Source organism: Sitophilus oryzae, unplaced genomic scaffold, assembly GCF_002938485.1.
Source record: "Sitophilus oryzae breed Bouriz unplaced genomic scaffold, Soryzae_2.0 scaffold_734_pilon_pilon, whole genome shotgun sequence".
NCBI lineage: Eukaryota > Metazoa > Arthropoda > Insecta > Coleoptera > Curculionidae > Sitophilus > Sitophilus oryzae.
In genome coordinates, this window is record NW_022147345.1 from 576014 (window position 1) to 588413 (window position 12400).

At 32.1% G+C, this 12400-nt stretch overlaps 1 protein-coding gene across 3 annotated transcripts in view; it reads left to right on the top strand.

Annotated features, from left to right (window-relative positions):
* Window positions 1–12400, top strand: part of LOC115888370 — a 65962-nt gene that overhangs the window by 16745 nt on the left and 36817 nt on the right. For all 3 annotated transcript variants that reach the window (XM_030908086.1, XM_030908087.1, XM_030908088.1), the window contains exon 5: window positions 682–786. In XM_030908086.1, the coding sequence (XP_030763946.1) occupies window positions 682–786 (105 nt within the window). The remainder of the gene's footprint in view (window positions 1–681; window positions 787–12400) is intronic.

The window sequence follows — 12400 nt, forward strand, 5'->3', positions numbered from 1 at the left end:
ATCAGTTACAGCAGTTCACAGAACACACTAACAGCAGTTACTTCTGTTCGCGACAGGGAACTAAAACTCTAGAAGCGCGACGGCTGGAGCGAAATAGGTCGCCGCCGAGGTCGAGCGTCGATGCCCAGTTACAGCAGTTACTTCTGTTCGCGACAGGGAACTACAACTCTAGGAGCGCGACGGCTGGAGCGAACACGTCCCGATCGAGATCGCGGGCGCTACGGACATACCAGTTCCAGATACTACTGTTGGCGACCGACGAAATCTCGACGGCTGGAGCTAAACACGTCGCTATGCGGTTACTACGGTTCAAGCTAACTTCAAGTGCGACTATAAATAATTTATTTGCTACTTATAAATAATTAATAATTTTGTCGTCATTATGATCGTCGTTCTTCAGTAACAGGTTCCTGATTCGTTGTGGAGCGCGACACGACGTTACAAAAAAATACTGCTCCAAAATCGCGTTGCTGAAATACCGACACATCACTACCTTCTACATTAATCTTTTCGGTGGACGATAAAATACCATTTTAACCGTCTTGTATAAAACAGAATTATTTTTATCATTTGATTTAATGGCATGGCCGTTGGCTGGTCACTGCCACGTCGTCAGTGTGTTTGAGCTCTATTATATGGCAAGAAATATTTATATTTAAAAACATTTTAATGTTATTTTAGAGACAATGGCATTGGAATCTGGTAGTACAAAAATTGAGAATGCTGTAAAATACATTACAAAAACTTTTGGAATCAACTTTTATTACTATATCACCGGCTTCATAAGTATGTAATTTGTAATTGTATTAAGGGACACAGAACTGTCGCAAATATTACATAAATGATTTAGAACAGAGGTTCCCACCTTGTTCTCACTATACCGAGAGAGAGAGAGAGAGAGAGAGAGAGTTCTGTTGTACTTTTTGCTAAGAGTTAATTAAGTATATTATGTATAATCATATACAGGGAGTCCCAGGCTGAGCGTGTATTAGAAGTTTCTAGAGAACTACAATATCTAGACCGGAGATTTTTTGCACTTCATTGTTTTACAACGAGATCTATCGATTGAAAATATTTTCAATATGGCGGCACTTCCGGAAATACCGGAAGTTGACAGTAACTTTCTTATTTTAAATGGGTGTCCCCATTTTTATCCCCCAAATTCCCTGTAAAGTTTTATGAATTTTGATATTAAACACTCTATACTTTACATTAACCGTTTTTGAGAAAAAATATTTAAAATTTTTTGACGAAAAAAACTACTTGTCAAAAATATGTGTATAGTCTATAGATCAAATTTAGATATTACCACAGCCACTGTGCTATAAAGAGAAGACATGTGGCTATCTATTTCAAAAATTAAATTATTGGAATGTCATATAATAATGGCCGCAGCTGTCATGAAATTGAGCGATTAAAAAATTATCATTAATCATTTTTTTCAAATGGAAAACCACTTTTTATTTCACTAGTCAAAAGGCTTTTCACTTCGTTACTTTTTGACTATACATGTTCCTATACCTAAAATAAATCGTTTATTAAGTTATTGAAAATTTAGTTTTAAAGCGTATATTTTTCTTGATTTTAAAGAGCTGCCTATGACTTTAAACGTCAAGTGATGTAAAACAATAGATCTGGCAACGTCATATTGTGACACTTTGTTCAAAAAGCAGTATGTTATCGATCATCATTTCCAAGCCAACTTTGCGCTGTTTTTTTTTTGATCATACAGTATATTATAAATAATTAATAATATCAACTATTACCTAGATATCACTAAAGAGCGAGATATATCTTTTTAAATACACTTTTTAAACTCTTGAGGCAGGCAGTATTTATAATATAGGCCCAACAAGCAAAATTTATTGCTTGAACATTGCCAAAACTTTGCAAAGCAAGGTGTAACATTGCTTTTTTCATTGTAGAAAGGTTTATGCAAGGTGGCAGGGTAACTTAATCTTCCGCCAAATTACATTGCAGTGCAAGGTTGAAAAACATAATATTATTGAAACGTTGCTAATGTAACGTTCAGGAAAGTACTAATTTGAGATGTATTAGTAATATTGTTAATTTTACGACAATACAATATTGGTAAAATTATATTGTATCTATGTTTCAAAACACCATTATCCATTAAACTTTCTATTTTGTTATAACTTACTAACTGACTTATTAACTGAACGATGTGGCCGGCCGTAGCTCCAGCGTTAAGGCCGATTTCCACTAGGCGATCAGGTCACAGTACGCTCATGGTCCGCTCACGGTCAAGATTTTTCGACAGTATTTACACTCTTCAATCAAATGTCGTTCAATTTTGTGTGGTCGCCAAGTTGTAAAACTGATTTTAAAAAATGTTTAAAAGCTTTTCGAATAGTGAATTGGCTGCTATTGCAATATGTTTGGATGAAGAAGAGTATGAAAATAAAAAGAAACGGATGATATGGGTCCATGATATGTTAAAAAAACCGAAGGTGAATTTTTCACTTTACATAAAGAACTTGTGGATGACGAAATGAATTTTTTTCAATACTTTTGTATGACGAAATGCGCATTTTATTATATTTTAAATAAAATTTCGTCGGACTTGATAAGAAAAAATACCACCTTTCGAGAATCTATCACACCACTGGAGAAATTATGTGTTTGTTTAAGGTAAGAAAATAACTTATTTTAATAAATAAAATTATTGTTAAAAACCAAATTGAATACAAATCGGATTATAGGCACCTACAAAACCCTTTTATTTTTAATAATACCTACAAAGCTGTGAAATTATATTTGTTCTTCACACGAGAAATCTTCATAATATGATGACGCTGCTGAAGAAAGTTGGGTAGACGTAGTTACAGAAGCATCAGTGTTTGTTTGAAGTGGTAATTTTTGGTATTTTCTTTGGGGCTGCTCGATTCTATTAAAACTAGGACCAGAAGTAGACTGAAAATCATGAAGAGAGTCTTGTTGGTGTCTTTGGAGACGCTCGATGCTGTTAAAAGTTCGACCAGAAGTGGATTGAGCAATGTGGAGGGAGTCTTGAGATGTCTTTGCGGCTGCTCGATGCAAATGAAACTGGAAGTGGATTGGAAATCATGGACGGAGTCTTGTTGGTATCTTTGGGGCTGCTCGATCGTATTAAAAGTATGACGGGAAATGGAATTTGAAGCAGGTTGATCAGCACAGCCTCGATCATTATTAGGGCGGCCACGCATCCAAATATATTTGTCTTCAATATCGGACACATAATTAAATATTTGTTTTTTAGTCGTGTGAATATCGGCGGGTGAAAAATTACGCACCGTTGCCTTAATACTATCGAAAAATAGATCTAAATGATCTTTTTCTTTTTCTGATTTTTCGAATTTTTGCGTTCAACAATTCAATACAATTCTGCATTGTCACGCACTGCCTCTATCATTTGTTCGTCCATTTTATATTGAAAATTTGAAAAACACATTCACAGGGAAGAAAGTATTTACCCCAAACGCAGAATCAGAACAGAATTTGGCCGGCACCTGATCGCACTATATTCACACTGCCGTCCAGTCATCCGACAGTCAGGTCTCGATCTGTTCAAAATATTGTCTCCGAGAAATTACGCGGTCAAAGAGCATGAGCGTACCGTGAGCGGATTTGCAAATGTGGATGCTCCGTATAAATTACATTGAATAATTAATTTTGACCGTGAGCGGACAGTGAGCGTACTGTGACTTGAGCGCCTAGTGGAAATCGGCCATTAGCGTGTCGATCTGCGGAGCGGTTCGATCCCCAGCCAATACGGTCGCTTTATTTATTTAAATAAAAATATTTATTTATCTAAATAGAGCGCCCAACGGGCTACCACCTGAAGGAAGGCAGTGACAAACCACCTTGAGTATATTTGCCTTGTACAGCCTCTCAAATAGTACCGTTCGGATTCGGCGATAAAGTGTAGGTCCCGTGTACTTGTGAAACACTGATAACACACATCACAAGTACATGCGAGAGGTAGCCGACGCTCTATATAAAGTATGGGACTGTAAGAAGAAGATTAACTGATTTATTGCTAAAATAATATAGCAAAAAATAGATAATGTTTGCAATAAATAACAATTTCATTAGCAACATTATTAATTTTATGCAATTTTATGTTAACAATAATACATCAGTAATAGGTTATAATCAACAGAAACATTAATGGGTCTTAAATTGTAGACTTTTAGATAGGTATAATATACCTACTTTTACTAATATTGCATTGACGAAAAACATAAACAATATTGATAAAAATATGCATATCTCTATATCCACTGACTTAGAAAAATTAAAAATGCTCGGTAAATATATCCCTACCAAGAAAGTCGAATTTGTCAAACAAATTGAAAAAAAAAACAAATAAAAACTAGAAATTTATCACTTACTTGTTTCAAAAATATAAAAAATACTGTTTAGCACTGAGTACTGAGAACTTACTGATCTTTTTAACTGCTCATTAAATAAGGAATTACTCAAATCTGACCTCTTGAATCAAATTTCTAAAAAAAAATCTTAAAGTTGAAGGTCTGAAATAATACAAAATATATATACAGGGTGAGTTTCCTACGATGTTTTCTATGGGTATCTCGGAAACTACTGGAGATAGAGAGTCGGTTAAATGGGGAAAGAATTGCAGTTTTGTGGGGTCATAAATATGCGCCTTTCAGATTTTTAAAAAAGTTCAATGGCTTATCTAGATATTTAGAAAAAAACAAATTTCGGCTATTTTAAAAATTGTCCCTAATTCCATTATAAACTATTTTAGACAAAAAGTTTTCAGATAAAAGTTGTAGATAATCACATCTTTAATGAGACTGTGTTCTCCGATTCTTTCTAAAGCCTATCATTTTTGACATATGACACAAACTTATGTTTTTTTAAATGGAAACCCAGTTGGCCATGACTTTATAAAAAGTGCCATTTTTTAAGCTTTTCAGCGATATAAGCTATATGTTTTCTTCGAAAAATTATCGAGTTATAGCCAATTCTTATCACTTTTAAATAATTTCACTTAGCTAGCCATGGAAACAATCGGTCTGTTTGCTCTAATAAATGTGAAGCTGCCAAATCCAAACTTTGTAAATTAAAATAAAACAAAGATTTTTTTTTTTTTTTTTTTTTTTCAAAAATGAAGAAAGCGTGTAGGATTAAATTGGTTTAACTTTTCTTGACCATAAGTTTTTGAGGATACGTTGACCGTGAATGTTAATTTTTTTACAGAACGATTTTCAAGACTTGTTTAGAAAGTTAAATTTATTATACGCCCAAATTCTTATCTTTCTTGACTAATTTCACTTGATTGCATGGCATTCTTATTCTTTTGTGATTTAATAACTTTAAAAAGTCAGAATATATTACTAAACGGTTCTTTAGAATTTACATTACACAAACTAAAACTTAAAAAAGATTATATCGTGCAAGTACTGCATACACTTAAGTTATTTTAGAAAAATGTTCAAAAATCCGCCATCGTTTTGAGTACATAAAATGCATCTTTTAAAACTGAATTTATTACCTATCCTCACAAAAGGACCGGTTGACTTAATTAACTTCTCTCGTACCGCCACTTCGAGTGCCCCTCTTAATTCATAAGTTTCTTTTTTTAAACCTTATTTTTAACACCATACCGCATAAAAAAAATCTAAAATGGATAAGTCAGGTGATCGAGGAGGCCCATGCAATTAGTCCACCTCTTCCTATCCCTAGTTTGTATATATGATATCATAATGTTTTAAACAATTTCTTTCATTATGCGGGGGGGGGGGCATAATGAAAAAGTCATTTTGGAAACACTCTATTCATGCGCGAATATCTTACGCTTTTTTCCTTCATTTGAGAAATTTATATTTACATTTTTTTGTTTATTTTAAGTTTGAATGTTAATGTTGTTATAAAAAAGTTTTTGAAATGTTGACAGCTTTTACTTTCGAGAGTACGGCGAATTGTTCTGTTCCCCTGGCTAACTAAGTGTGTTTTAGCTTGAATTGGCTATAAGCTGAGTAATTTTTCGAAGAAAATATATTAGCTTATACGCTAAAAAGCTAAAAATCCGCTGTTTATAAAGTCATGGCCGACTATGGTGTTCCATTGTTAAAAAAAACATATGTTTGTGTGATAATGTCAAGAAAGACAGGCTTTAGAAAAAAACAGGGCACGATCTCATTAAGAATATGATTATCTACACTTATCATGAAAACTTTTTTTGTCCAAAATGCTTATAGTGGAATTAGGGACAATAAAATTTATTTTTAAAAATTTGTTTTTTTTCAAAATATCTAGTAAGCCATGACTTTTTCATAAATCTGAAAAGGCGCATAATTATGACCCCACAACTGCAATTCTTCCCCATTTAACCGACTCTCTATCTCCAGTAGTTTCAAGATACCTATGAGAAATCGTAGGAATCACCCTGTATGTACAGTATAAACATATTAATATATTCTTATTCAAAAATACAAAAGGAAAGTAATACATTAAATTATATGGGGTAACAAAAGGGAAAAGCAAACTTTATATTTTAATTGATTTTTTGGATCGTTCATATTTTGTCTTCGCATGTTGAATTGTCTCATTCATGGTTTCAAATTCTTCTTCGGTAAAATTTTGAAATCTATATCCAATCAATTTCTAAAAGTGTAAAAATAAAACAATCGCTTGTAATAAATAAAACCATGAGAAACTTACCTCTTTTGACAGTAATCTTTGAGGCCCTTTATGTCCTTATTTTTAAAACATTCAAATGATTAATCATTTAAAAAAAATATTATTGAGAATATATAATACTGAATATTATTTGTGATCGATTTTATCATTAGATTGAGTATCTCGTATCCTGTTTTATCTACTTCAATTTTCATTTGGCTAAAAGCTAACCTAAGACATAAAAATTTAACTTAAAAACAAACTAAACAAAATTTGTTATAGCTTATCATGGCTACCAACATTAATTAAAATACACCATAATAATAAAATTATACTTACATTTACATTCATGTAAAATCCTCATTCGAATGCATAATAATAAACCGTGTACCAAAAACGTATAAAAACAAGTGCGTTAACCTACCCTAACTTAATACTTATGATCGAAAAAAGCGTTCAGCGATGGCTATGAAAGAATCGCTGTCATTTTATGTAAATTATTGGAGATGTGTTCTTTTTTTATAAATTGGATTAGAATCGAAATCAACAGAAAGTCCTTTGGTTTTAAATTTGTCGACGTTTTACCAAAATTATTTTCATCTTCAGGACACTACAAAGTTAAGAGAGCGAAAATACAAATCAAATAAAAAAAACTTTTATTTCAAAAATTTAAAACAAACACTCCAAAACACATATCAGTGGAATTCCACACATATACAATTAAACTACCCTAATGTAATTTAAAAATGATATGTATATTTATCATTTTAAAATCCTGGCTTTCTTATCATATCCATCTATAACGGATGGATATGAGGATGGTATATATCCCTTTTTTCCTTTAAAAACACTATAACACCTACAAAAAAAAACCATCATAACACAAATTATGTATGAGATATATCACGAAAATCTTTTTCTTTCACAGACAAGCAGTGCAGATGTACCTACTTTGACCGTATACAGAGAGCACTTATTCTAGTTGATAAAATACTAATATAATTTTTACCTGAAGATAAAGAACAGTTGAAAAAAGGAAAACATATAAAATATATTTGGGAATTTAAACCATTATTTTGAAGTTATAATTATTTATTTTTGAAGAATATTAAAATATGCTGTACTTAGGTTTTCTACGTCTGTTCTTTTATTAACGGCAATTTTGTTTTTTTTTTGGATTTCTATCATCTATGCAAATAATCTTTTCTTATAATTGATTGTGTTTGTAAAATAGTGGTATTGTCAAAATCGAAGTTATGGCCTGTCTCTATTTTTTGTTCTACTAATGCGGTAGGAATAGATTTCAAAAGAAAGTTTCTTTGATCATTTTTATGTTATTCAACTTTGTTTTAAATATCTACGGGTCTGTCCAACATAGCTTTTAGGACATTTAGTACAAGGAATGTTATATATAAGCCTGGTTTTCAGTTCTTTTTTTCTCTTTGATTTTGTTTGAAAAATTTTTTTTTTTTTTTTTTTTTTTTTTTTTTTTGTTGTAAATTTTTATTTTTTTCCTTGTTTTTTTTGTAGTATTACCCTTAAATGTGTTTTTAATTTGTTCTGACAGACAGTCGATATAAGGTATTTTACAATAAACTTCTCTATCATTTTGGTTAGTAGATTTTACAAAGGTTTTCTTGTTAAGAATTTTTTAATCATAGATATTGGATAATTATTTTTAAATCACATCTTTCGATATATTTTAAATTTTTATTATAAAATTAATGATGATAGTGATGTAGCTCCTGATTTTCAGGTTTATTATATACATTAAATTTTGTTTCAAAGAATGTTCGGAAGAATAATTGAGAAATCTCTCAGAGAATGTCGGCTTGTGATACCAATTTGTCTCTATTAAATTGATTGTTGTCCTAATTTGTCTCACTCAGGAAATGCTATCTGTTGTTTATTTTCTTTCTCCATTTGTAGTTTAGGGTGAATAACATTAAATATGTCTAATATACTTTGTTTTTGATTAATAGGAATTGAAGTTATAATTCATAACATAAACGTTTAAAAAACGGCAATTGAAAAAGAAGTTTTATACAGATCCGAAATCCTGCATAACTAAATCAGAACAAATCGGTGATAAACAATTACCCATTCCCAGTCTATATATCTGTTGATAAAACTCATCTTGGTATTGAAAGTAGCTGTTATCAAAAATTGTTAATAGTTCAACAAATCTATGTAAGGGAATTTTTTTTTTTTTTTTTTTTTTTTTTTTTTTTTTTTTTTTATTTCTTTTAATACTAATATCTGTAAGAATGTTAGTAAAAGTGATATAAACGCCCAAAGATATGAGTTAGATAATCTTAGGTATTAAGCTTTTTATATCATTACAAATACAAATGAAAATTATGTCTGACATAACTGTGTTCTTTGACAAACATACCATTTAAAAGAGATGCTAAAAACCTGTCAGAGAGTACAGAGGTGATCCCACAAACGATACTATGGGTCTGAAGGTCATTATTTTTATGTATTTTGGCTGAAAATAAATTCTTTCGGTGGAATTAGCACACCAGTTTTTAAATTTCTTACCTTGCTCGTTGTCAATAAAACCTTCTCTTACTAAAGTGTCAATAACACATGGCCGGACAAAAATTTTTTCGATGTAACACAAAGCTCAATAGAATATTGTGGTAATTGAAACCTATCTATCACTCGAAAAGTGGCAAAAAAAAAAGTCGTAACACGTAAGGTTTTTTTGTTACATTATTAAAACATCATTCATATTAACAATCAATATAAGATATAGCTATTCAAAACATGATTAATATAAAAAAAAAAAAAAAAAAAAAAAAAAATATTTAATAGTTTACATATACTCCTCAAACATTACTTTACCTAAAAAAGTACAAAAACAATCGAAACGAGATAAAACATAAACAAAACTTTACTACTTTTCCTTTTATGAGGGACCTCGTCTTCTCTTCTCTTAAAAAACCAACAGTAATCACCCATCATGGCTGGATCCCATCGTCATTGATAACGAATTTCCATTGTCCTTATGTCTTGATGGAATCTCTCACCTTGCTCATTCATGACAGCACCATATTTCAGGGAAAAAATGCACAAATGAGAGAATGGAGAAAGTGAATTTTTAAAGACATTCTGGCACCAAGCGATTTATAAGCATCTAAAGCTCATTAACCAATTGTTCGTAGTTCGCACCCTTATTGTTTCCCAAAAATACCCTCACTACACTAACAAATGAGGTCCATGCTCTGAGTTCCTGCCTGGTAAGCGTGTCTGTGAAATTTGTGTCGTCCAACAATTTCCTGATTTATGTGGTCAATAAAAATAACCTCTTTCGATTGGCATCATCTCAACTGGGGAACAGACTTGCCTTAGTATTTAAATCATCATCGTTCTTTATTCATAGCTTTCACGAAGTTTTTTCATGAGGCCAAGTTTGATATGAAGACGAGGCAGGAGGACGTCTTTGGGGTCTACAAGAGGGATATACTTGACATTTTGGGAACCCGGTTGAAATTAACTTCTTTCTGGCCAAATTTTTTCTGTACATAATGATCGATTTACTGCACGTGTTTACTGCACATGTATATTATATAAATATAAAAAATATTTTGTAAATCTCCCTGAAGTCCCACTAAAATTCCTATAACTTTCAAGTCCCCACATATCTGCCATTTATAACTGTTGTAGTTGATTCTATCTAAAGGCATGCGCATATTTTCATAAGTTTCCATCATTGTCACTGAATGGGCAACTGGTATAGAGGGTTTTAAATTTCCGTTATGCAATAACACAGCTTTTAGGCTATATTTCGACGAATCTATGAATAAGCGCCTCTCACAGGGAGAATGTTCTATAGAAAGTTCTTGCATTAAGCCATCGATATCAGTACATGCACACAACGAATCCTCCATACTGTAGAATGCAGAGAACGGAGCATTTTTTTTTCTAAAATGGGTGATTTTTGGTTTCATGGCTAACAGATTCCATTCCTTAAGCCGGGATCTAAGAAGTTCTGACTGCTGCTTTGATAACCCCAAGTCACGCACTAAGTCATTCATCTCGCTTTGAACAATCAAATGTGGCTTGTCGGAACCGCCCTCTGGGGTAAAGGTAGGATCAGTACACTGGTCTCCAGAGCTGTTTGATTCAATATCTTCCTTATTTTCCAAAACAATACCTTGCCAGTCTAAGGGCGCGATCGGCACTGGGAGATCTGCACCATGAAGAACAGGTCGTATGGCAGACGGCAAATTGGGATACTCGAATCTTGTGCTTTTTGTTTTTTTTGGAAAAAAAACCTTCAGTTTCGTCAGGCCCAAAATAGCAATCGTCAAAATGGTTAGTTGGTTCCCGCCATACCATTGGAACGCAAATTGGCATTTTTTTTCGCTCTTCCCTTTCATCCACTGCACAAGCGACACGCTACAAGTAACGCAGCACACATGAGGAGCCCACTGCTTGTCTTGATCTCCAACCAAAACTCCAAAAGACTTGAACGTAGGTCGTTCTTCACAATTTTCAGAAAATGGTCTGGCTTGTGATTGCACCATAAATTCTCCACAAATGTAACAAAATCGAAGTCAGGGGACAACTTTACAATGCGGAGCGCGTTTGGACTTGAACATTTTTCGTACTTATTTATCTACACGCATAGAACAACTCTCGTCGAAAATCAACTGAAAACTGAACTCTCTTATGTTTTTTCACAATATTATAGTGCCACAAAATGCGTCCCTTTCAATAATCCCATCATAAAATTTACATGTATGTAAACGAATCTACCTGGACTTAATACCTGACATCTATAAAATTGACTACCTGCAAAAAAGAGGCGTAATTAGGCAACTGAAAAGTGGTACGTGTAGGAGCTTCAGGAGTATTTTTTCTGTTATTAGAAGCATATTTTTATGAAGAAATTCTGCAACTGACTCGTGTTACAAAAATCATGTCGGCCTGTGTAATTTTTTTGTTTTTATTTTGAACTGTTATCGTTGGATCTTTTTTTAATTTTTTATATGTCGTTTCATCTCTTAGAATATTTTGAGATTTTTCTAGATATTCAGTTCTATTAATGATAACGGTAGTATTACCCTTATCGTCTGCCTTTAAATAACTAAATATATTATCTTTATTCTTACTAAGAAAAATAGCCGTTTGTTTTATCATGTTTTGAAATTGCTTTCTTTGAAAACTTATCAAGGCTTATTGGAACGAAACAAAGTTTGTTGTAATATTTATACCATTGATTTCGTATTTGAATGCTCGTCTCGTCTTCGAACATATCTAAAATATACTCCAAATCTATAATTAGGTCTTTTAAAAAGGCTTCCATTTCCTTTATCGTAAAGGTAAATTAAAATTTTCTCCTAAACTTAGTATATACTGTACCTCATTTGGTACATCTACATCACTGTGATTTACAGTCCATTTATTATTTACTTCGACCCTTTTGTATAGGATTTGTAAGTTAACAAGTTTATTGAACTTTATTTATTTGTTTGGCTTTTTTTTTTTTTAATTGATTACATAAAACTTTTCTTTTGGCTATCTTAAAATGCTATCAAGATCTGATGTCATTTAAAGTGTTTTTCAAGAAACATTGACAGCTAATATTTTGTTAGATTCTAATTGCTTAATTTTCCAATGTATAAAAGAAATTTCTAAAATTTAATAATTTTCCTTTGAAAAATCTTTAAGCGCCGAATGGCATTGATTTATAAAGGGTGATTCCTCTACCACTAAGTGATCTACAGTATAAATTTTT